We start from the raw sequence: 26,300 nt of genomic DNA, 5'->3' as shown, positions 1-26,300 counted from the left end.
AAGCAAAAGCCACGCTAACAAGCAAAGCAAAACAAGGACTTCATTCACAACTTCCCATCAGCAGGCAGACGTTCAGCCATCTCCAGGAAAGCAGGGCTCCATCACACGTAACAGTTACTTGGGAAGACAAATGGCATAACTCCAAACATCCCTCCCTTCCTTCTTCTTCCCTGAGCTTTTATTGCTGAGCACAACATCATATGGTATGGAATATCCCTTTGGTCAGTTGGGGTCAGCTGTCCCAGCTGTGTCCCCTCCCAACTTCTTGTGCACTCCCAGTCTACTTGCTGACAGGGCAGTGTGAGAAACAGAAAAGGCCTTGACTCTGTGCAAGCACTGCTCAGCAATAGCTAACACATCCCTGTGTTATCAATACTGGTTTGGTCACAAATCCAAAACAGAGCCCCATATCAGCTACTATGAAGAAAATTAATTCTATTCCAGTCAAAATCAGTACAGGGAGAATATATGATGGGTCAAGATAAAGACAGGGAGATCACTTACCAGTTACTGTGTCGTGGTTTTGCTAGTGAGGGGGAGCCTAAGGTGGTAGCTTCTGTAGGAAACTGCTAGAAGTCGCTCCCCTTTGGTCAGTGGACTCGGCCAGGCCTAGGGCGGACCTGCTGCTGGCCAAGGCCAAGCCGATTGGTAGCAGAACGTCCCGTGATAACGCCTCTGCGATAACGTATTTAAGAAGGGGAAAACAGAAAAAAAAAAAGAAGAGGAGAGAAGATGTGAAGAAGCTGAGCGGGGGCAGAGGCGCAGAGGGGGAGGCGCAGGCCTCATGGGCCTTGCAGGCCTCACCCTCTGGCCTCTCGCCAGGCAGACGACTGGGCCTGACTCGGTCCAGCCCGGCTGCAAGAAGTGAAAAGGAGATGAGAAGTGAATAAGATGTAAAAAAAGATCCTGAGAGACATCTACCAGCCTGTTGTGAGGAACGGCTGCAAACGCCAAGGTCAGTTCAGAAGGAGGGGGAGGAGTAATGCGGCTCCTGGCCAAGATTCCCCTGCCACCTGTGGTGATGACCATGGTGGAGCAGGTTGTCCCCCTGCAGCCCATGGAGGTCCACGGAGGAGCAGAGATCCACTTGGAGCCTGTGAAGGACCCCGTACCGGGGGAGGTGGATGCCTGAAGGCAGCTGTGGCCCGTGGAGGGCCTGCTGGGACAGCTGTTCTGAAGGGACTGAACTCCGTGGAAGAGATGACCCATGCCGGAGCAGTTCCACGAAGGACTGTGGCCCGTGGGAGGGACCCCACGATGGAGCAGGGGAGGAATGTGAGGAGTTCTTCCCCCGACCATGAAGCAGCGGTGTGAAACAACGTATGATGAACTGACTGCAACCCCCATTCCCTCTTCCCCCCTGTGCCGCTCGGGAGGGGAAGGTATTAGAGATAATGTTAAGCTTGGGAAGAGGGAGGGGTGGATGGAGGTTATCTTGTTCTCTGTCTCAATATCCTGCTGTTTGTAGTAATAAATGAATAGTTTTCCCCAAGTCAAGTCTGTTTTGCCCGTGACGGTAACTTTAAGGATTTCTCCCTGTCCTTATCTCAAACCTCGAGCCTTTTTCTTATATTTTCTCTCCCTGTTCTCTCGGAGGGTGGGGGGAGTGAGAGAGAGACTGCGTAGTCTGGTCCTGATCGGGGCTGAACTACGACATACTGTTAGGAGCAAAACAGACTTGATTTGGAGAAAATTAATTTATTGACAATTAAAATAAAGTTGGATGGTGAGAAATAAAGACAAAAAAATCCTTAAACACCTTCCCTCCTACCCCAGCCTATTTTTTCCCAAGCTCGACTTCACTTCCTTCCAACTCCTCTTCCTTCTTCCCTCACCTCAAGTGGCACAGAGAATATGGGGAATGGGGGTTGCAGTCATTTAGTAACAGTTCCTTTCTGCCACTCCTTCCTCCTCACACTCTGCCTCCTCCTTCAGCTCCAGCATAGGGTCCCTCCCACAGGGCACAAACTGCTCCAGCAAGGGTCCTCTCCACAGGTTGCAGTTGCTGTCAGGAGAACCTGCTTCTGCGTGGGCTCTCCATGGGCCACAGTTCCTTCAGGGAATATCCACCTGCTCTGATGTGGTCTTCTTCATGGGCTGCAGGGGAATCTCTGCTCTGGTGCCTGGAGCACCTCCTCCTCCTCCTTCTTCTCTGGTCTTTGTGTCTACAGGGTTGTTTCTCACACTTTTATTTCCTCACTCCTCACACTGCCATGCAGCGTTTTACCATTTCTTAAATATGTTATCATAGAGGCACCACTGGCTTCACTGATTGGCTCAGCTTTAGTCAGTCATGGGTCTGTTGCGGAGCTGGCCAGAATTGTCTCTGTCTGGCACAGGGCAGCTCCTGATCTCTTCTCACAATATGTACTGTCTTAAGTTTTATGCTTGTATTGGGTGGACGTGGCAAGGTTTTTGTAGCAGGGAGGGGGAGAGGGCTGCAGGAGTGGCCTCTGTGGAGGGAGTTCAGGGGCTGCCTTGTGCCGGACAGAGATGGTTTCAGCCAGCTCAGTAATGGACCCATCGCTGGCCAAAGCTGAGCCCATGAGTGAAGCTGGTGGCGTCTCTGTAAAAACATATTTTTAAAAGGGCAGAAAATGATGGAGATAGTAGGTGGTAATGTAGAGAGAACGAGGAAACTAAGAGGAGGAGGGAATTGAGGGGAAAACCAGAGGAGTAGGAGGTGCTCCATGGTGGAACAGATATTCTCGAAGGGACTCCAGTCCATGGAGAACCCACACCAGGGCACCTATTCCCCCATTCCATGACCCCAGTCCCAAATGTCCATAAGAACAGTTGATGACTTGGGCTCTGTCTGTCAAAGTGGTCACTCAGGTCCCATCTTTTCCCACATGAAGTTGAATAAAGTATTCACAAAGGATTTTTCTGCAATCATGGTGTGTAATAGTGATGTTTGAGCCTATCAGTTTTACACTCCCATGAAAGGAGGAATACAACAGAGTGCTTAGCATTGCTTGGATTTTTTACTTTCAATACTTCAAAATGAGGGAAGCTTCTCAAATAATAGGATCATTTTGAGAAGCAAAATGGAGAAATTTAGTATAAAAAAGGAAAGAAGAATCATTAACAGTTAATGTAATTGTGTTTCAAGGGAAACAAGTATTAATTTGACTAGGTGCCTGATAAATTTCCCATTTCAGCCTATAACTTTGATGGTGGGTTGTTTTTTTCAATAGTTGATGATGGTGTTTGTTGACAAAACCATTTCTTTTAAGGTGAGTCGCAATTTTGAGCTGGTTGGACGGGTTAATTTGGATCAGCTGGAACAATTGAAGGGAAAAACAGAGAGCTCCAGCAGTGATGAGGAAGAAAAAGAGTTAAGCCACAAGACTGAAGAGAGAGGTCAGTATAGTTGCTTTTTCTTTTATGCTGAACTACGACAATACTGTAATGGACCCTGCAAGTTCCATCAAGCAAGATCGACTGTTGACTCTACAGTAGATTCCTTAAGTTGTGGAAGTTTGTCAGTATGCACAAAATGGAGCTTTTGTCAAGACACTTCCTGGAGGAATTTTGTGTTTCTAATGCTTATGACAAGATTTCTGTTTAAGAAAACCAAGTCATGCTCCAAAAAAAAAAATGTTATCAGAAAATACTGGTAACATCTGTGACTGTGCAGATAACATCTATGAGGGCTTAGAAAAATACATAAGTGGAGTATTTTAGTGGGCTGTCAGATTATTCTGTGTTGGTAACCCATGTTCAGCTTTGCTGCTCCACATTATACCAGTGAGGGATATAGTTCAGTGGCCAAGCTTATTTTGGGGCTATTGTCTTCCCACTGTCTGCCCAGTGCTTACAGAGCATTCCTTCCTCTTTATGAGTTGACCATTTTGCCATCACTTTGGTCAGCAACTCTGAAGCCAAGGTAGTTCCATTCCTTACCTCCAAATCACTGTTCCAACTATGTACTTTACATAAAGAAAGGTAGTTCTTGGTGAATTGGACTGGGAGGGGTGTTTGTGTGTTTTTGTGTTTAGGGTTTTTTTGCCTTTAATACTAAAATCATTTTAGTGCAAATATCTGATCCTGACTGGAATACTCCATGTATTCTCACAATCTGCTCTATAGTGCATGAATTCATCAATCATCAAATGCAATATATTTGTAATTCTTGTTCAACAGTAAAAGGAGCTTGATTTGAACTAATAACTGCAGTGAACCTTGTCATGCTTAATCTTCAGGTTCCAGGGGTCATCCAACCTCCTGATGCTGAGTGCAGGCTGCCAAGTGTCTATATACTTATAACTAAAAGCATGCTGCCATGTTTACCTTTTTCCTTCTGAAATTTCAGTTTTCAATTGAAAACCCATTTCAAGTTCATTCAAGAGTCATTCACAAAAGAAAACATGTCTCCTCAGATATTTTCAAACCTGTAAAAGTTCAGGTTCAGCTAGATTCACAAGCAGTTTACAGAACATGAAGGGGTCATTAACACTTCACTTTGAGTGTGACTGGTGATATCGTTATTTAATGAGGAAGAGAGAAAGTTAGATAAGAAACAACTTTTATTGCAAAACATCCTTCATGAGATCTTTGTTAGCAGCCCTAAAAGAAATCAGGAGAGGAGCAGGAGGGATGTTTCACATCCCTGTTCACCTGTTTAACAGGTTCCAAAGTTTGACATGATTAACTCTGCACCCTCACGTGGAAGTTTGTTCAAGTACCTGTTCAGTGGGGGATGTGACCCTAAGAACTTCAGAGTTGAAAGAATGCTTTGACTAAAGGACCAGCTTCCCCTAACTTGCAGCTGTAGCAGACATTAATGTTTTGTGTAGACCAGCAGCTAGAAAGTGATGGAGTCATGTTGTCTTTGTGAGGATTACATCAGCACTACACAAACACAGGTGCTGAAATGACCCTGGAAACTATGGTATCCAGACAGAGAAAAAGAAGGTACTATCAGCTGACCCTCACAAATCCCTATAAACTCTACCATGAGAGAAAAAAAAAAAATTAAGATCATCATTTAAATTGGCTTCAGGATATCTAAGATTTTTTTATATTTATTACGAAAATGTAAGAATACCACCTTCTAAGTTGGAGATTTAAATTTGCAGGTAGAAACAGACATAACTGTGCTTTGTGTGATCAGTAATTAAGTTAGGTATAATGTTTATTTTTTTTCACCTGCAGTTGTCTTTAATATCTGTGATTGACTGAAAAATCTGTATTTGACTGTTCAAATGAGTGATCTAAAAAGCATGCTTATTTCCAACATTGTATTTCACTGCTGTTCTTTCCTAGCTTCCCTTTAGAAGTGACAGGTGTTAATTTTTCTCCTTTTCAGGTAATATCAGTTCTATTATTTTTTTTTTTCTAGTGTGGATAAAAATATGGAAAGTCCTTATGCCATCTACCTTTATAAAACTCCAAGTTCTCAATAGAACTTTATCTTTTGTAAAAATGATATCTTGCACCTTATAGTAGCAGTCTTCAAGTGTCCAACTGACACAGGTGTTGAAGACGTCTACGTGTCTTGGGTGCAGTGTCACATGTTAACATCATCTTCTAGTTGATATTTAGAAGCTGTTTCCAATTTAAAAAAAAATTCACCCTATTAGGATCTGTCGTAGTTCAGCCCCGATCGGGACCAGACTACGCAGTCTCTCTCTCACTCCCCCCACCTTCCGAGAAAACAGGGAGAGAAAATATAAGGAAAAACAGCTCGAGGTTTGAGATAAGGACAGGGAGAAATCCTTAAAGTTACCGTCACGGGCAAAACAGACTTGACTTGGGGAAAACTATTCATTTATTACTACAAACAGCAGGATAATGAGACAGAGAACAAGATAACCTCCCCCCACCCCTCCCTCTTCCCGGGCTTAACATTATCTCTACCACCTTCCCCTCCCGAGTGGCACAGGGAGGAAGAGGGAATGGGGGTTGCAGTCAGTTCATCGTACGTTGTTTCACACCGCTGCTTCATGGTCGGGGAAAGAACTCCTCACATTCCTCCCCTGCTCCATCGTGGGGTCCCTCCCACGGGCCACAGTCCTTTGTGGAACTGCTCCGGCGTGGGTCATCTCTTCCACGGAGTTCAGTCCCTTCAGAACAGCTGTCCCAGCGGGCCCTCCACGGGCCACAGCTGCCTTCAGGCATCCACCTCCCCCGGTATGGGGTCCTTCACGGGCTCCAAGTGGATCTCTGCTCCTCCGTGGACCTCCATGGGCTGCAGGGGGACAACCTGCTCCACCATGGTCGTCACCACAGGCTGCAGGGGAATCTTGGCCAGGAGCCGCATTACTCCTCCCCCTCCTTCTGAACTGACCTTGGCGTTTGCAGCCATTCCTCACAACAGGCTGGTAGATGTCTCTCAGGATCTTTTTTACATCTTATTCACTTCTCATCTCCTCTCCACTTCTTGCAGCCGGGCTGGACCGAGTCGGGCCCAGTCGGCTGCCTGGCGAGAGGCCAGAGGGTGAGGCCTGCAAGGCCCATGAGGCCTGTGCCTCCCCCTCTGCGCCTCTGCCCCCGCTCAGCTTCTTCACATCTTCTCTCCTCTCTCTTTTTTTTTTTTCCTGTTTTCCCCTTCTTAAATACGTTATCGCAGAGGCGTTATCACGAGACATTCTGCTACCAATCAGCTCAGCCTTGGCCAGCAGTGGGTCCGCCCTAGGCCTGGCCAAGTCACCTGAACAAAGGGGAGTGACTTCTAGCAGTTTCCTACAGAAGCTACCACCTTAGGCCCCCCCCACTAAACAAAACCACGACAGGATCTGTGCTAATGTCACAGCTTGCAAATTGCACCGAACTGTAATATCTTATACCACATGGATGCTTTTGTTGATTTTAGTCTTCATAGTGTTACCGGGAGGTGGGATTTGCCTGGAGTGTATCTTCAGTATCTGAGTATCTGGGAGGAAATTCTCGTTCAACCCTCTGAAGTCCATGACTTCAGCAGAGCCAGGATTTCTTCCTGTGAGTCAAGCTGTGGTTTAGATTGACAGCTTAAGACTGATTTATGCTATATTTATGTACGTCATTGCAAAGAATGGGCTGTTGGGACACAGGACCAAAGAATCATAATTCCTCCTTGAAGAAGGAAGAGTTGAGCATGAGAGCAGAGCTGAACTGTTGTGTCAGTTTGGAAGGTGGTGTGAAGTTAATCCCAGTGGGCAGCTAAACCTCACACAGTTGCTTGCTTGCTCCCTCTGCAGTGGGATGAGAGAGAGAATTGGACGGGTAAAAGCAAGAGAAACTATGAGTTGAGATAAAGACAGTTTAATAGGGAAAGCAAAAGCCGTATGCACAAGCAAAGCAAAATAAGGAACTCAATCACTACTCCCCATCAGCAGACAGATGTTCAGCTATCACCCCAGAGAGCAGGGCTCCATCACACATAGCAATTACTTGAGAAGACAAAATGCCATCACTCTAAACGCCCACCCCTTCCTTCTTCTTCCCAAAGCTTTTATTGCTGAGCATGATGTCATATGGTATGGAGTATCCCTTTGGTCATTTAGGATCAGCTGTCTCAGTTGTGTCCCCTCCCAACTTCTTGGGCATCCCCAGTCTGCTCACTGGCAGGGCAGCATGAGAAGCAGAGAACGCCTTGACACTGTATAAGCACTGCTCAGCAATAATTAAAACATCCCTATATTATCGGACCACTCAGTGGATAAGGAATTGGATGGACGGCCGCACTCAAAAAGTTGTGATCAATGACTCAATGTCCAAGTGGAGACTGGTGATGAGTGGCATCTCTCAGGGGTCTGTGTTGGGCCCGGCCCTGTTTAACATCTTTGTCAGCGACATGGACAGTGGGATAGAGTGCACCCTCAGCAAGTTCGCTGATGACACCAAGCTGTGTGGTGCCATCGACACGCTGGAAGGGAGGGATGCCATCCAGAGGGCCCTTGACAGGCTGGAGAGGTGGGCCCGTGACAACCTCATGAAGTTCAACCAGGCCAAGTGCAAGGTCCTGCACCTGGGTCAGGGCAATCCCAGGCACAAGTACAGGCTGGGCAGAGAATGGATTGAGAGCAGCCCTGAGAAGAAGGACTTGGGAGTGCTGGTGGACGAGAAGCTCAACATGAGCCAGCAATGTGCGCTCGCAGCCCAGAAAGCCAACAGCATCCTGGGCTGCATCACCAGCAGCGTGGCCAGCAGGTTGAGGGAGGTGATTCTGCCCCTCTACTCTGCCCTGGTGAGACCCCACCTGCAGCACTGCATCTATCTCTGGAGCCCCCAACATAAGAAGGACATGGACCTGTTGGAGCAAGTTCAGAGGAGGCCACGAAGATGATCAGAGGGCTGGAGCACCTCTCCTGTGAGGACAGGCTGAGAGAGTTGGGGCTGTTCAGCCTGGAGAAGAAGAGGCTCCGGGGAGACCTTAGAGCGGCCTTCCAGTACCTCAAGGGGGCCTACAGGAAAGATGGGGAGAAACTCTTCAGTAGGGCCTGTTGTGGTAGGACGAGGAGTAATGGCTTTAAAATAGAGGGAGGTAGTTTCAGATTAGATATTAGGAAGAAATATTTTACACTGAGGGTGGTGGAACACTGGAACAGGTTGCCCAGAGAGAGAGGTGATGGATGCCCCATCCCTGGGAACATTCAAGGCCAGGTTGGACGGGGCTCTGAGCAACCTGATCTGGTTGGAGATGGGGCTCCTTGCAGGGGGGTTAGACTGGATGATCTTGAACAGTCCCTTCCAACCCAAACTATTCTATGATTCTATATTATCAACACTGTTTTGGTCACAAATCCAAAACACAGCATCATACGATCTGCTATGAAGAAAACTATTCCAGCCAAAACTAGTACAGAAAGGAAAGGAATGGTTGGTTGCTGATAAAGACAAAATAAAATATTTGGACCTAGAAGGAGAAAGATGCATGTGGAAAAGGATTAATTTATTAATCTGAGATACTCTAGGGAAAGAATAGCTGTTCTTGCTAGAAGTTGCATCCCAGAGGGACTGTTTGTCTCTACTGACCTTTATATCTTACTTTTAAAATAAACTTGAATCTTTTTCACTGTGTTTTTTTCTTCAGTAGACAAAAATAAGTGTGCATGTATGTTTGTGTGTGTAATGTGGGAAAATCAAATGCAAGTCAGATATCTATGTAACGTTGCCTCTCTTTTGTAAACCCCAGGTAAGTGCACGACCTGATTACTCTTTCTGGGAGGCAGTCTGAATTCACAGTCAAAGAAATCAAACTAATCAGGGACTCATGGGGAAGTAGGTGGGAACATATAATGTATTCAGGAGGGACAGCAGAATTATTAGAGTAGCGCTTGTTAATGGGAATTATAAGTATAAATTCTCCCTTTTCATTTGTGCAAAATAGGCTCTATTATGTCTGCACAGTCCTGTACTCTGGATTTGTTCTTGTACAGAAGAGCAGCTGTCGCCTCCAAAACTTCTACCCTCCATAGATGATGGATTAGTCATTGTACAGGGGCAATGTGTTTCAGTGGTATTTATAAATTCGGACCATGTATATGGTATTAACTGTACGTGTCAGATCCAGATGTAAATGGAGCTCATGGCACTGACTTATTTTCTGTTGCTCATATCAGGAGGGGACCTTGCTTTGTTGTTGTTTAACCACAAAAAGTAAATCACTGATGCCAAGAAATATGAAATAAGTTTATTTTCTTCTAGATGGAAGGGATTTAAAAAAAAAAGTGTAAAGAATCATTACATCTAGAACTTTAATAAAGGGCAACCAGTGGGAAACATGTAGCAAAAAATTACAAAATTTAACATATGGAGAACATGAGCACATGAGCAGTTCTGAGTTTATAGGTTGATCTCTAATGGAGTAAATTTGAGAGTGAAGAAACCAAGTGAGCAGATATAAGAACTGAAATGAAGTAAAATCCCTTTTCTTTCATTATGTAATTTGGGGGGAGTCAGAAAGACATTCTGCTGATTTCTTACTTAAGATAATTCTTGCTAAGACATTAATGCTCTGAGTATATGCTGTCTCATTTACAGTGAAAAGAATGAAGCGAGATGGTCCATTCAATTATTTTTAAAGGCTTATGTGGTGATCTTAATTTATTACAAAATGTTTCATCTTTTGTTAAAGCTGGCTCTTTTCACATGGGGATTGGCTTTCAGAAATGCTGTCCCCCTCAGCTGCCAGTGACTTTGGATGTAAAGCTAGGTGCTTGACACTTCTGCAAATGAGGCCCAAAATGTTTTGCATAAATTATTAGGATCAGATGAAACACCTGTGCTGTTAAGATACCATCCTTTCAGTGATATTCTCTTATTCGAGACTTCATGTTGAGAGGATGACAATTTCTTATGAGTATCAGATGCCAAGTATACAAAGTCTCCAGTTCCTAAGATTTGCATCACTGATTTGAAAATTACATATTGACTCAAGTGTTCTCTTTTGGTTTTGCTTTCAAGCTATTTCCACACTAAACTCTCAGTGTTGCTTTTGATGTAAAATCCCACAATCTCTTCACTTGTTCAAATACAGGGAGCAATAAAACATTTGTGCAAATAGATATAACAGACTTAAGATGGAAGATGGGATTTTTCAGCTGTAATGTGTGTTATGACTTTTCAGGATGGCTCTGTAGCATCTTGAAATCCTGGTCATTTCAGAGAACCTCAGTTCACTTTTAGGTATTAAAACAAAACCTTGGCTGTTCATGTAGGTGTCTAAGTGGGAAGTACTCCATTATTTTGAAAGTCCCATTTCTCCCCCCATTTACATATTGTAGTTAATTGACCTTTCTTTATAGTGGTGGTTATAGACTTTTCACATCTTGCATTTTTAGGATAGGGAGGACAATTTCAGAAATATCTACTTTTTTAAAGGAAAATCTTTTGCTTCTTCAGGATATTTTTTCCTCCCTGAAGGGCAGCAGGGAAGATCAGAGTATAATCATAAAGGTCCCTTCTTGCCCTGATGCTCATGAATGTGCAGATAATTTTGTTCTCTCCCAGAGTCCATGATGTATCCTGACAGTGGAGCTCCAGAGAAGCGCTTTCCATGTGAGTTCTGTGGTCGATCATTTACAGAGGGCTCTGAATGGGAAAGACATGTGCTGAGGCATGGCATGTAAGTTGGTTTTGCAAACTCCTTTGTGTAACAGCCAAATGTAACAGTTGATCTTTGTGAATCTCCCCACCCATTTCTCCCTTCCTTCCAAAAAACCCTGTAATGAAAGTAAACACAGGGATATAACAGATTATTCTAACAAGGGAAGAATTCTGTCCAACACAAACATTGTTGGATGCAATTATCAGATGTATTTACTCAACTAGATGCTTCCGTCCATCCTGTTTGACCCAGGAACCCAGAAATCCAAAGTAACTGTTGTTTTTAAACCTGTACCTGAATATCTCCATATGAACAAACACCCTTCCCGTTTCAGGTCTAGATCAGACCTCAAACTGAAAGAAACTTTTCTCTACAGATAGCCAAGGGTTTCTGGAATACAGATCATTCCAGAAATTCCCTCTGTTTGGGAATTAAAATCTAGTGTTGTCAAATTCAAATGTAGCACATAAATGTTCTTTACTATGATCCTAAAGCTTAAACTTCATTTCAAGTTGAATACCAGTTTGTTGGTCCAAAATTAACATTGAGTCTATTGTTGATGTTTGCTTGCCAGCAGAGCAGCATGGAAATGGCAGCAAAGTATATGGAATCTGAGTTTCTTTTGGCTTTTTCTCTTCCTTATTATTTCTCTTTAGCATGCTTGCAACTAAACTTGGAGTTCCAGTGAAAAAAAATTATGTATAGAGAAGTATTAAAGGCTTCAAGTGAAGGAAAATCTCAATAAGTGTGCTCTCTCCCCAAAAAGCACACGGTGAAGTTAACAGCAAAGATCTTTTCCTTTCATGTTCATAAATATCAGTCCATGCTGTGAAATAATAGACATCTCTGGAACATTCATTTTCCTTCTCTTAAATATTTGTTCAATAGAACAGATGTCTTTGCTGGCTAGAGTTTCTTCAAAGAAGAGATCTCAGTCAGGATTACTGGCATGTGGAAAACATTTGAATGTAATATTGTAGCTAGGCTGTGGAGGGATAAAGGGTAAGAGAAAGTATTATTTCTTGTCTGTTTAAATAGAAGTACTTGAAATGTTGCAAACTTTAATAAGATTTATTGGTTTATTAACTGTTTGGGAGAAGCACTCTCCCTATGTCCTTGTATCCAAAGTATATTTGGATTGTAAATGTTTCCATTTTCTGCTGCTTGGATTTTCAGGGCTCTGAATGAAAGTGAGCAAGGCACCAGAGGGGACAGCAAACTGAAGGAGAACACAGAAAAGACTGTTAATACACTAACAGCAGAAGAAAAGGAAAGCACTGAGAAAATGGTGGTGGACTTGTCCCACAACAGTGAAACTGCAGTCAGTATTGTAGCTGTTGACAAACCTCTCCAAGAGACCTCAGAGGCCAAAAAATGGTGTGATTTTAATCAACTTACTTGAACAGTGGTGAATGGGAAGGGATGGGCAGGTGGGATGGGCAGAAGGAAGAAACAAAGCTGCTTTTAGAAATGAATGATCTTTTTTCAAAGCACTGGTACCTAGGGTGAGTGTGTGTATATTAAAATTATTTAAATGATGAAATAAGTGGTTCCATTATATCACTGCATCTTTTCTTCTCAATCCTGACAATGGGAAGTTACATTCATATTGGACTAATGAAACAACTCCCTATGTCTGTACATTACACAATGTGCTTTGCAGTGGAGACTTATATTGTTTGCAAACAGAAGCATAATGAGCACAGTTGAGAGGGTGATGTAACTTTTCAACATGCAAGTTTTAGTGCATTTTTGTAATTTCAATACATTATGATTTTACAGACTGAATGCAACTGCTTTAGTAAAGAAAACAAAAACAAGACAGAAACTGCTTTGCTTAAAACAGCCACCTGTTTCCTAATACTTCACAATTAACAAAGGGACATCTCTGCATTTGTTAGTACTGCTTGTTGTCATTATGATTAAAGTAGAGACTGCTGGGCAAAGTGGTGAAAGGAGGAAGAAACAAAGTTTTAAAGAAAGGAAACAAATTGTACTTAAAATCCCACTGTGGATTTTATTTCTTAAAATACTGTGATTTTTTTTTAATTATTTTAGTAAATAAAAAAAAATTAAAAGAGAGAGTCTTTAATTTCTAGATAATGGTTTGTGAATTGCCATCCTTTATTCCAGGTAAGCTGTTTGTTAGTATTCAAGTATAATTTTAGTATTTGATAGATTTAATGTGACTGATTGTGTGGTTTTGTTTGCCATATGTTTATTTCCTATCAACTTGAACTGTTGCAAATATGACACAATTAACTTTCTCATGCAAAATGAGTGGTGATGTTATTGTTTTCCAAAGGAAAAGGGGACAGGGAAGAGTTCTTGTGAATATAAAACTTGTTATTTCTGTGTTTAGCATTTTATTTATTTTATTTTTTTTAACTAAAGAATCAAACTAACAGAACAGATATGCAGCTTATGGGCAAAACACATCGGTGCTCATAATTATTCTCTCAATTTTCAAATTAGCATCTATTCGTCTCGCACCAGTACTTTCTGTCAAGATTGGTGTCATCACCTCTTCCTCCTCCCTCCTCCGCCCCAGTCTTTGGGGTGGGTGGATGTGCTTTTTTTTGTTTTGATACAGTGGTAGAGAATAATGACAGTTCTTGCATCTTTATGCAAGCAGAAGTGAAATAGTTACATACTACATTGAGTCTGGAGAGCTACTTGATCCAATATGGGAGTTGCTAATTTTTCCCCCTACTCCTTAGCTTTTAGCAGGAGAGGAGCAGTATAGAATGAATAGGAATCTACATACCTTGTGGCTGATCCTACACTTTTTCTTTGCTGGAAATCCTACTCAACTCAACAGCAATTTTGCCTGAATAAGGAATACAGGATCTGGTACTCATGGTATGTTTTGATTTTGAACAAAGAATTTCTTTCCAAAAAGTAGAAATTACTTGACTAAAACTTAGTTTTAGAAATGCACGTGTCTTTGTCTTGGGTTTCTTTTTGTTTGTTGGGAGGGGTAAAGAAGCTGCTGAGGAAATGTTGCCCTAGAGAGCTTCAAATAAAATTGATGGCAAAATTTGCATTTGTTGAATTAGTGCTATTTGAGAAGCATGGTGTTTTGCTTTTAAATTTGTAGGTTTGCAGGATTTTTTGGTTTTGTTAGGGGGATGCTTTTTTTGGAGGAGGGAGGGAACATCATGTAGAAAACACACTGGAGGGAAAAGTATAAATTTTGTGCCTGTATTTTTTTTTTTTAATTGGCCTCATTTCAAATGTCTTCTAAAAGTTTCATACCTGGATTGAGTGTTTGCAATAGTTACCAAAAAGAAAAAAATTGAAACAATTGTGACATGCTTTTATCACTGCTTTATTTTTCAAATAACATGTAAATATTGTAATCCATTGGATTTTGTTTTGCTAACCTGTTAATAAAATTATGGAACCATTATCCTTTTAAACAAGCCTAGAAAGGTGTTTTGGTTTTTTTTCCTTTTCCTAAAAATGTATACCTGATATATTGTGGACACAATTTAGATGCATTGTTATGTTGATGGTAATGATATGGAATTGAAAATGACATTTTTTTTCATTGTTTAATTTATACAAAGGAAATTTTCAGAGTTTGGCGGAAGGAAATAAATAGCAAAATGCTAACCCATGGCTTCAGCACTTGGTATTTCCTGACTTTTTAATTACTGATTTCTGATGGAGAACAGGAGGGGAATGCTGAAGCGTTGTGCTGACAGACTGCTTTGTCTAGCAGTGAAGTACACAAGTACAGTACAACAATTAAACATTTCCTGAACTCCCAGAAGTTAACATGTTCAACAGAAGTCACAAATTTAATTGAGGGCACTAAGCTATAAAAAGCCTTTTTCAAAATGAGACTAAAAGGGAACATTCAAGCAAATAGTTTTGAAAGACAGTTAACAAGGGCCATTTTAAAAGGATTCAGCAATTTAAAAAGATTTAGTTTTTAAAAGAGGACTCAAAAACATGCTTTCCTTTTATTAAATTGCACTTCTAGTATTTTCCACATTTTCCCAAAAAAAGTTCATCCTTAGTTTTCTAATTAGTACCTCAAGGAAATTTAAACACACTTTTTACCCCCACAGCTCTAGAATTAGTAAGATCAAGACATCATGTACACTAACACAAAACATTCCTGGATCCTACCTGTATACCCTACTATCATTATGATTCCAAGTCAAGCCCTGAATTTACTGGAGAGGATTCTTTGTTTAGCTACTGAACCCTTGTGGGTCTTGCAGGCCTCACTCTCTGGCCTCCCGCTGGGCATCAGACTGGGCCCAACTCGGCCCAGCCTGGCTGCAAGAAGTGGAGAGGAGATGAGAAGTGAATAAGATGTAAAAAGGATCCTGAGAGGCGTCTGCCAGCCTGTTGTGAGGAACGGCTGCAGATGCCAAGGTCAGTGAAGAAGGAGGGGGAGGAGTAATGCTGCTCCTGGCCAAGATTCCCCTGCAGCCTGTGGTGAAGACCATGGTGGAGCAGGTTGTCCCCCTGCAGCCCATGGAGGTCCACGGAGGGGTAGAGATCCACCTGCAGCCTGTGGAGGACCCCACGCCAGAGCAGGTGGAGGCCTGAAGGAGGCTGTGGCCTGTGGAGGGCCTGCTGGGACAGCTGTTCTAGAGGGACTGCACCCTGTGGAAGAGATGACCCACGCCGGAGCAGTTTCACGAAGGATTGTGGCCTGTGGGAGGGACCCCACGCTGGAGCAGAGGAGGAATGCGAGGAGTTCTTCCCCCCGACGATGATACAGCGGCGTAAAACAACGCGTGATGAACTGACCGCGACCCCCATTCCCTTTCCTCCCCCGTGCCGCTCGGGAGGGGAAGGTAGTAGAGATAATGTTAAGCCCGGGAAGAGGGAGGGGTGGGGGGAGGTTATCTTGTTCCCTGTCTCATTCTCCTGCTAATTTTAGAAATAAATGAGTGTTTTTCCCCAAGTCGAGTCTGTTTTGCCCGTAACGGTAACTTTAAGGATTTCTCCCTGTCCTTATCTCAAACCTTGAGCCGTTTTTTCCTATATCATCTCCTCCTACTCTCTCGGAGGGTGGGGGGAGCGAGAGAGAGACTGCGTAGTCTGGTCCTGATCGGGGCTGAACTACGACAATCCCAAAAGGACTCCAACACATACTTCAATTAGACATTCAGAATCTCCCTCAGTTATGCTGTCCGGACTCAAGAAATTCTGTAACCTGACTTTAACTGCTCTCCTCCCTTATTATGTTTTTGAGATGGAGGAAAGCAATCAATCTTCAGAACACCAGCAAGTAAAGTTAAGGCCTTTCATAGTTTCATGGCCCAGATGCAATATAATAGACTGTTTCAAACACACCCCCTAAAATCACATGTACCAAATCTATTAAAGGAAGACAGCAGGGGCATCCAGACTTTGCTGTAAGAGACAAGCATCCAAGTTCCTCAGGGGAAGTCATAAGGAACTTTCTAACCTTGAAAACATACTGAAGGCCCTTCTTCTCATCTCAGTATGACTGTATTTGCCTAAGGACTTTTAAAAAAAAACTCCAAGCACCAGCAAAAAAAACACCTACCTACAAATAAATTCTCTCTTCTCTCACCCTCTCCTTACAGAATTGCATAGTCATGGTAACTTACCAAGGAGAGAAACTGATTCTATTACAAATCATAACACATATCCAAACACCTGCTGAGCAGGAGCCAGCAATACATACCCCAAAAGCGGCTAGTAGAATTTCAAATGCACCTGCTCACCCCACAGGGACAGAGTAATCATTATAGTCCGCATTGTAGCTTAAACAAGAAAGCCTCCCTACAGTCACTCTCCTTCCTCAGACACAGGCATCCTGCTCCCAGTACACACTAACCTCATCCAGTAGGCAAGCACAAGCACATCTAAGAGCAAACAACCACCAGCTCCTCTTCAATGCACACTTCTGCAGAAAGAACCCTACAACTTCCCCTGCTTCTTTCCCTCCCCTATACTCGCTCTCCAAAAGGCCATGATCCCCTTATACAAACCACCAGAGGTTATAATTTATGCCCATTGCCCATCCATATGCACACAGACATGCTACTGAGAAAAAAAAAAAAAAGGTTAAAACGCCATACAGTTGCCTTTGCCAATTTCCTCCAAAGAAAGAGGTCCATTTCATGTTATCCTCCTCTATCTGCCACACAGGCTTACTCCAACCAAAGGAGAAAGGGCAGTACTGAGAGGGGTTATGGAGAACTGGAGACACACACTGCCCCCTCCCCCTTCACTTCTTGCCCCTGCCCGCCAACCCCTAACAAGAAAGGGGGAAAGGGGTAGGGTGTTCGCCTGCCCGCCCTCACCCCCCCCCCCCGCCCTTTCCAAGACAGGAAGGTGCAGCGCCTGCAGTAGAAGTGAAGCCGTGCAAGTTAAAAGAACAGAGCGCGAAAGAGCTCCCTCACCCTCCCCCACGCTCCCCCACCCTGGGGCCCGGACTGTCTCTTCAGGGTCTATGTCGATCTTGAAAGTCTGTTACTGCAGCGTTTTCAGCGTGATCTGCACGGCGATAGCGAAGTACCCTTCACGCTCACTGCTCTCGCACGTCCCAGGAGTGAGAGAAAGAAACAGAATAAAGATAGAAAAGCGTCCATCACCGCCACCTCCGCCGCCGCTCGCTCCTGGGCCGGAGTTGCATTCACCGCCCCGGAAAGGAGGGAGGAGGGGAAGAGGGAGAAAAGACGCGCGCATAGGTTCCGCGTGTGAAGACGAGGGGAAGGAACAACAGGCAATAGACGCTGTTCGGGAACTATAGGGAAGGGGAAAGGGAACAAGAAGGAAGAATGCGTGCGCAAGCAGCAAAGGAAGAAGATGGATGACAGTATGGAGAGAAGGGTATAAGAGGAGCGTGCACATAGGCACAGACATACGCAAGGAAACACACACCTTCTCTGAAGCTAAGGTTAGGAGCTACTTCATGTCTTGTCCTGTTACCGTAAAAGCCAGTCAAGAAACTCTTTAAGACTCATTTTGGAGTTTTAGAAAGCAGGCATTCTTTATTACAGCGCTGGATGCACGGAGGATAGCTCCACCTAATGTGCATGTCGTTGTCCGAAAATATATAGAGGTAATATATAAATATTCATTAGTTTTCTGAGAAATCATTACTATATTCATCACATTTCCTGGAACTATTTAGCATATTTAAATGTCCTTTGCGCACGCGTAGTGAAATGGGTCAGTGGGGGTCCTCTGGGGGTCTCTGGTGGTCGCAGGCCCCCAAAAGTCAGTGTCCTTTAGTTGAACTCTTTGCTGGCACATGCTCAATATACATCCTAAACCTGTTCCTAAATATCTATCAGCCCAAATTGGTTCGAAACCCTTATCCTCCTTGCTCAAGGCCTGAGCTGCTTATCTAAGAAAAAAAAAATTGTTAGCTAGCGAAGTTCAGCAACCATTCAATTTGGAGCATCTTTGACCTTCTCTCTACACTCTCCTTTGCAGAGAAGGAACATCTGTGAATAACTTGCTCTTTTAGTCTGATATCAATCCCTCCTTTTCTTCAAGGGTGATAGGTTCCAGCCATGCCTGTACATTCCAAAGGTTACAGTGACCTATTCTCAAAAAAATTAGTGAAACATTTTACTTACAATTTCATTTTGCTTATAGTCAAATTTTGCTGTTGTCACAGAATCATTCAGGCTGGAAGATACTTCAGGAGGACTCTAGTCCAACCTCCTGCTCAAAGCAGGGGTAGCTGAGGTCAGAACAAATCGCTCAAGGGCTTTATTCAGTCTGGTCTTGAAAACATCCAAGGATAGAGACTGCACAACCTCTCTGGGCCCCTGTTCCACTGCTTGATTGTCCTCATGGTGAAAAACTTTCCTTATATTCAGTGAGACCCCCTTCCCCCATTTCAACTTATGCCCATTGTCTCTCATCCTTCTGCTGTGCACTGCTGTGAAGAGCATGGTTCTATCTTCTGTCTTCCTTATCGGTGGATAAGGAATTGGCTGGATGGCCGCACTCAGAGAGTGGTGGGCAACGGCTCAATGTCCATGTGGAGACCGGTCACGAGTGGCGTCCCTCAGGGGTCCGTGCTGGGCCCGGACCTGTTCAACATCTTTGTCGGCGACATGGACAGTGGGATAGAGTGCACCCTCAGCAAGTTTGCCGATGACACCAAGTTGTGTGGTGCCGTCGACGCGCTGGAAGGGAGGGATGCCATCCAGAGGGATCTTGACAGGCTGGAGAGGTGGGCCCGTGCCAACCTCATGAAGTTCAACCAGGCCAAGTGCAAGGTCCTGCACCTGGGTCATGGCAATCCCAGGCACAAATCCAGGCTGGGCGGAGAATGGATTGAGAGCAGCCCTGAGGAGAAGGACTTGGGAGTGCTGGTGGACGAGAAGGTCAATGAGCCGGCAATGCGCCCTTGCGGCCCAGAAGGCCAACCGCATCCTGGGCTGCATCAAGAGAAGCGTGGCCAGCAGGTCGAGGGAGGTGATTCTCCCCCTCTACTCTGCCCTGGTGAGACCCCACCTGGAGTACTGTGTCCAGTTCTGGAGCCCCCAACACAAGAAGGACATGGACCAGTTGGAGAAGGTCCAGAGGAGGGCCACAAAGATGATCAGAGGGCTGGAGCACCTCTCCTGTGAGGACAGGCTGAGAGAGTTGGGGCTGTTCAGCCTGGAGAAGAGAAGGCTCCAGGGAGACCTGATAGTGGTCTTCCAGTACCTCAAGGGGGCCTACAAGAAAGATGGGGAAAGGCTGTTTAGTAGGGCCTGTTGCAATAGGACAAAGGGTAATGGTTTTAAAATAGAGGGAGGTAGATTTAGATTGGAAATTAGGAAAAAATTTTTTACTATGTGAGTTGTAGAACACTGGCACAGGTTGCCCAGAGAGGTGGTGGAGGCCCCATCCCTGGAAACATTCAAGGCCAGGCTGGATGAGGCTCTGAGCAACCTGATCTAGTTGGGGATGTCCCTGCTCCTTGCAGGGGGGTTGGACTAGATGACCTTTGAAGGTCCCTTCCAACCCTAACCATTCTATGATTCTATGACAACCTCCTCACAGTGTTGCAAATATTATGATAAAAATTAAAACTTGATTATATAAAAGAGCCAAGTTTGATCAAAAGTAAATTGTAGAATATAGGAGTGTTAAGAATCAATTGTAGTCATGGGAATTGTAACCACAGAGGTTTAAGTTTTGTTTAAAATCAGATAACCACGGAGATTTTGATAAAGATTAATTGATTTGTAGTATTGTGTTTTAGGAATCTAAGGAAACTGTTATGGATACCAGGTTGCTGCTAGGAAACCCTCTACCCTTCCCATCTCAATCTGGCTATCAAGGATTCCAATCAGTAGAGCTAAGTGAGATTAACCAATGATTGCTTTAATATAAGAATAATATGATTTTTGATAATTAAATATCAATATGGGGTAATTCTTGCTAACTGTAGAACTGTAGTCACATAGATTAAATTTTATATGAAATCTATTTTCCTTAGAGGGAATGGGGAGTCTTAGAGCTGTTACAACATCTCGTTTGTTAGAAGTTAGCCTAGCATGTTTGGGGTAATTAAGAAGAGTGGCAGAACAATGGTGAGCCCCAAACACCACCTGTAGAAAATAGGCCCTGAGCCATCACTTTGGAGCCAGAAAGATCAAGGACAACGCGACCTTATTCTCAAGACCATAGATGGAGATTTTAAGGAGGGGTTTGACCAGCGACTTTGAGGAAGGGACGCTCTGACGACCCCCAAGACCACCAGAAGACCCTCGACTCAAAAGACTGAGCATGCGCAAGTGGGTGGAGGAATATTATAATGACTTCTAGGAAAATTAATGTTTATGTATAATATTTCTCGGAAATCTAGTGAATATGTATAACAGGTGTGCATTTAACCTGCGCTGTTGGATTGAACAGGTGCTCATGCTAGGTGGAGCAATCCCCTGTGCGCCCAGCGCTGCAATAAAGGAGTGCCTGCTTCTTAAATTCTCATTGCTGTTAAGGAGTTTTATTCTGGATTTCGGTAACAACAGGTATTGGAGAGGGCTGCTGTTAGTTCCCCCTGATGCCTTCTCTTCTTCAGGCTCAACAAAACTAGTTCCCTTAGCATCAACTCATAGGGCAAGTGCTCCACCTCCCTGACCAGCTTGGGAACTCCAATTTAGCAGCATCTTCCTTGGGGAGGGTGCAAAAAAGGATGCAGTCTAACAAGTGCTGAGTAGAGGGGGACAATCACTTCTCTCAGTCTACTGGCTATGCTCCTCTGGATACAGACCAGGATACTATTAGCCTTCATCACTGCCAGGGCATACTGCTGACCCATGTTTAGCTTACTGTCTTCCAGGTCCTCTTCAGCAGAGCTGCTCCCCAGCCAGTCACTCAGTCCCCAGCCTGTATCATTGCAAGGGACTCTTCCTTCCTGGGTGCAGGACTTGGCAGTTGTCTTTCTTAAATTTCATGAGGTTGTGTCGTAGTTCAGCCCCGCTCAGGACCAGACTACGCAGTCTCTCTCTCACTGCCCCCACCCTCTGAGGGAACAGGGAGAGATAATGTAAGAAAAAGGCTCGAGGTTTGAGATAAGGACAGGGAGAGATCCTTAAAGTTACCGTTACGGGCAAAACAGACTGGACCTGGGGAAAACTATTTGTTTATTACTAAAACCAAAGCAGGATAATGAGACAGAGAGCAAAGTAACTTCCCCCCACCCCTCCCTCTTCCTGGGCTTAACTTCATCTCTACCACCTTCCCCCCCGACCACCCCCCAAGTGGCACAGGGGGGAAGAGCGAATGAGGGTTGCGGTCAGTTCATCACTTGTCGTTTTATGCCACTGCTTTGTCGTCGGGGGAAGAATTCCCCGCATTCCTCCCCTGCTTCTTCGTGGGGTCTGTCGTAGTTCAGCCCCGATCAGGACCAGACTACGCAGTCTGTCTCTCGCTCCCCCCACCCTCCAAGAGAATAGGAGGAGATGATATAAGAAAAACAGCTCAAGGTTTGAGATAAGGACGGGGAGAAATCCTTAAAGTTACCGTCATGGCCAAAACAGACTCGACTTGGGGAAAACTATTCATTTATTTCTAAAATTAGCAGGAGAATGAGACAGGGAACAAGATAACCTCCCCCCACCCCTCCCTCTTCCCGGGCTTAACATTATCTCTACTACCTTCCCCTCCCGAGCGGCACGGGGGGGGGAAAGGGAATGGGGGTCGCGGTCAGTTCATCACGCGTTGTTTTACGCCGCTGTATCATCGTCGGGGGAAGAACTCCTCACATTCCTCCTCTGCTCCAGCGTGGGGTCCCTCCCACAGGCCACAGTCCTTCGTGAAACTGCTCCGGCGTGGGTCATCTCTTCCACGGGGTGCAGTCCCTCTAGAACAGCTGCCCCAGCGGGCCCTCCACGGGCCACAGCCTCCTTCAGGCCTCCACCTGCTCCGGCGTGGGGTCCTCCACGGGCTGCAGGTGGATCTCTGCCCCTCCGTGGACCTCCATGGGCTGCAGGGGGACAACCTGCTCCACCATGGTCTTCACCACAGGCTGCAGGGGAATCTTGGCCAGGAGCCATGTTACTCCTCCCCCTCCTTCTGAACTGACCTTGGCGTCTGCAGCCGTTCCTCACAACAGGCTGGCAGACGCCTCTCAGGATCCTTTTTACATCTTATTCACTTCTCATCTCCTCTCCACTTCTTGCAGCCAGGCCAGGCTGAGTTGGGCCCAGTCGGCTGCCCGGCGGGAGGCCAGAGGGTGAGGCCTGCAAGGCCCATGAGGCTCGCGCCTCCCCCTCTCTGCCCCCTGCTCAACTGCTTCACATCTTCTCCTTCTTTTTTTTTCCTGTTTTCCCCTACTTAAATACGTTATCGCAGAGGCGTTATCACGGGACATTCTGCTACCAATTGGCTTGGCCTTGGCCAGCAGCGGGTCTGCCCTAGGCCTGGCCGAGTCCACTGAACAAAGGGGAGTGACTTCTAGCAGTTTCCTACAGAAGCTACCACCTTAGGCCCCCCCCTCACTAACAAAACCAGAACAGGTCCCACCCACGGTCTGCAGTCCTTTGTGAAACTGCTCCGGCGTGGGTCATCTCTTCCACGGCATGCAGTCCCTCTAGAACAGCTGCCCCAGTGCAGGCCCTCCATGGGCCACAGCCTCCTTCAGGCATCCACCTTCCCCAGTGTGGGGTCCTCCATGGGCTGCAGGGGGGGATCTCTGCTCCTCCGTGGGCCTCCACATGGGCTGCAGGGGGACAGCCTGCCTCACCGTGGTCATCACCACAGGCTGCAGGGGAATTCTGGCCAGGAGCATCATTACTCCTCCCCCTCCTTCTTCACTGACTGTCAGGGACTGAAAGAGTTGATATCTCAAACATTGTTGTGGCTGTGGCCAGGGTGCAGTCTGCATAGGGGAGGTGGAGGCCGCATGGGGGATGTGCAGCTCCCCAGGCCCCTGTTAACGACTTGCCAAATATGGCCAGGGGTCACACAGCGGTCATCTGAGGAGGGGGCTTCCGACCACTCCTCACATTAGCACCCGCTTCGCTGCCTGTGCAGAGGACTCAGAACTTTCTGGAAACAGACGCTTCAAGGGGCAGAACTGGAGGCGGGGATTAGACTATAAAAGACACTGCCTGAGGGAGCTGCGTGGCGAGCCCCCCACCGGAAGACCATCATGGCCACTCGCCACCGCGGCCCCGCCACCAGAAGCCACGCACCTGCTACCCCACCGGAGGATCCGCGCGCCCGCCCGTCATCGTCGTCGCTGGATCCAAGGGTGGTGATATCTCTTTCCCTCTTTTCCTCTGTCTCTTTTCTGTTTTCCTTTTCCTTCTTCAAAATATCCCGATAAGAGCCCCGGCTATCAACCTCCTTTATGCTTTCCAAGTTTTCAAAGTTAAGTCGTTCCTCCAAATGTTAAATAAAATCCTAAATTGATCGTTTGGTGTCGGTTCACCTTAATTTAGTCCGAGGGAATCACAAACCTGCTACGGCTCCGGGCTGTAACACTGACCTTGACGTCTGCAGCCGTTCCTCTCACAAGAAATTCTTCACAACTGGCTCAGGGAGATGCCTCTCAGGTTCCCTTCACATCTCATCTCCTCTCCACTTCTTGCAGCCAGGCTGGGCCAAGATGGGCCCAGACAGCTGCCCAGCGGGAGGCTGGAGGGTGAGGGCCACAAGGCCCACAAGGCTCGCGCCTCCCCGTCTCTGACCCCGCTCAACATCTTCACTTCTTCTCTCTTTTTTTTTTTCCTCCCCTGGTTTTCCCCTTCTTAAATATGTTATCACAGAGGTGTTATCAGGGACCATTCTGTCACCAATAGGCTTGGCCCTGGCCAGCAGCGGGTCTGCCCTAGGCCCGGCTGAGTCCACTGAACAAAGGGGAAACAACTTCTAGCAGCTTCTTGCAGAAGCTACCACCATAGCCCCCCCCCCCGCAAATAAAACCAGAACAGGTTCCCATTAGCCCGTTCCTCCAGCCTGTCTAGGTCCCTCTGGATGGCAGCCCTACCCTTGAGCATGTAGACTGCAACCCCTGAGTTTGGTGTCATCCATAATTTTGATGAGGTGCATTCTGTCACCTACACCAGATCACCGATAGAGGCATTACATAGGCCAGGTCCTAGGATAGATCCCTGCAGTACTCCACCTATAACTGGACTCCAGGTAGAGTATGACCCATTAAACAACACCCTTTGAGCCTGATCATCCACTCAATTTTTCATCGATTTAGTAGTCCACCCATCTAGACCATAACATCCCAACATGGATACAAGGATGCTATGGGAGACAATATCAAAAGCCTTACTAAAGTCAAGGTATATGTCATGATTAGACATGATCCTGTGTCAACAGAGGACAGGGAGGGGGCTTTCCTCCAGCCCTTTCCAATTTGACCAGCCTGCCGGTTTCCCAAGAAAGATGAGACCCTTGTATCCGACCAGCCTGCCACACTGGAATACTGTGTGCAGTTTTGGGCCCCTGTCGTAGTTCAGCCCCAATCAGGACCAGACTACGCAGTCTCTCTCTCGCTGCCCCCACCCTCTGAGGGAACAGGGAGAGATAATGTAAGAAAAAGGCTCGAGGTTTGAGATAAGGACAGGGAGAGATCCTTAAAGTTACTGTTATGGGCAAAACAGACTTGAGCTGGGGAAAACTATTGGTTTATTACTAAAACCAAAGCAGGATAATGAGACAGAGAACAAAACAACTTCCCCCCAGCCCTCCCTCTTCCTGGGCTTAACTTCTTTTTCAATTATCTCTGCCTCCTTCCCCACTCCTGAACAGCACAGGGGGGAAGAGGGAATGGGGATTATGGTCAGTTCATCACTTGTTGTTTTACGCTGCTCCTTCCTCCTGGGGGGAAGAACTCCTCACATTCCTCCCCTGCCCCAGCACGGGGTCCCTCCCATGGGCTACAGTCCTTCATGATGAACTGCTTTGGCACAGGTCATTTTTCCATGGAGTGCAGTCCCTCAGTAACAGGCTGCCCCAGCAGGCCCTCCATGGGCCACAGCCTCCTTCAGGCATCCACCTGCCCCAGTGTGGGGTCCTTCACAGGCTGCAGGGGGACCTCTGCTCCTCCCTGGGCCTCCATGGGCTGCAGGGGGACAGCCTGCTTCACCATGGTCATCACCACAGGCTGCAGGGGAATCTTGGCCAGGAGCAGCATTACTCCTCCCCCTCCTTCTTCACTGACCTTGACGTCTGCAGCCGTTCCTCAGAAGAAAAATTCTTCACAACAGGCTGGCCGATGCCTTTCAGGATCTTTTTTACATCTCATTCAGTTCTCATCTCCTCTCCACTTCTTGCAGCCAGGCTGGGCCAAGTCGGGCCCAGTCGGCCACCCTGTGGGAGGCCAGAGGGTGAGGACTGCAAGGCCCACGAGGCTCATGCCTCCCCCTCTCTGCCCCAGCTCAGCTGCTTCACATCTTCTCTTCTCCTTTTTTTTCTGTTTTCCCCTTCTAAAATACATTATCGCAGCGGTGTTATCAGGGAACATTCTGCTACCAATTGGCTTGGCTTTGGCCAGCAGCAGGTCTGCCCTAGACCCGGCTGAGTCCACTGAACAAAGGGGAGTGACTTCTAGCAGTTTCCTACTGAAGCCGAAAAAGCTATAATAAAAGAAATTTAATATTCCATGTAACTATTAAGCAGGTATTCTTTATTACAGCGCCGGGCACACGGGGGATCGCTCCTCCAAACGTGTGCAACGTGTTAAGCAACAGGTACAATATTTATGCATCATAGACATACATATTCATAGAATTCCTGAGGACTTGGTTACATATTCATTAGTTTTTCAAGAAATCATTATAATAAGTTTCCACCC

The 26,300-nt window shown here is 45.8% G+C and overlaps 1 protein-coding gene across 1 annotated transcript in view; it reads left to right on the top strand.

The window, feature by feature from the left end:
* Positions 1–12,434, top strand: part of LOC147596728 (zinc finger protein 462-like) — a 66,066-nt gene extending 53,632 nt beyond the window's left edge. The window contains exons 10-12 of the mRNA XM_086769624.1: positions 3,237–3,363; positions 10,936–11,050; positions 12,209–12,434. Of these exons, the coding sequence (XP_086625750.1) occupies positions 3,237–3,363; positions 10,936–11,050; positions 12,209–12,434 (468 nt within the window). The remainder of the gene's footprint in view (positions 1–3,236; positions 3,364–10,935; positions 11,051–12,208) is intronic.
* Positions 12,435–26,300: the final 13,866 nt, after the last annotated feature.

This window comes from Chlamydotis macqueenii, chromosome W (genome assembly GCF_036417535.1).
Source record: "Chlamydotis macqueenii isolate bChlMac1 chromosome W, bChlMac1.mat, whole genome shotgun sequence".
Lineage (NCBI taxonomy): Eukaryota > Metazoa > Chordata > Aves > Otidiformes > Otididae > Chlamydotis > Chlamydotis macqueenii.
The sequence above is the reverse complement of the archived record's forward strand: the minus strand, read 5'-3'. Positions and strand labels throughout refer to the sequence as shown.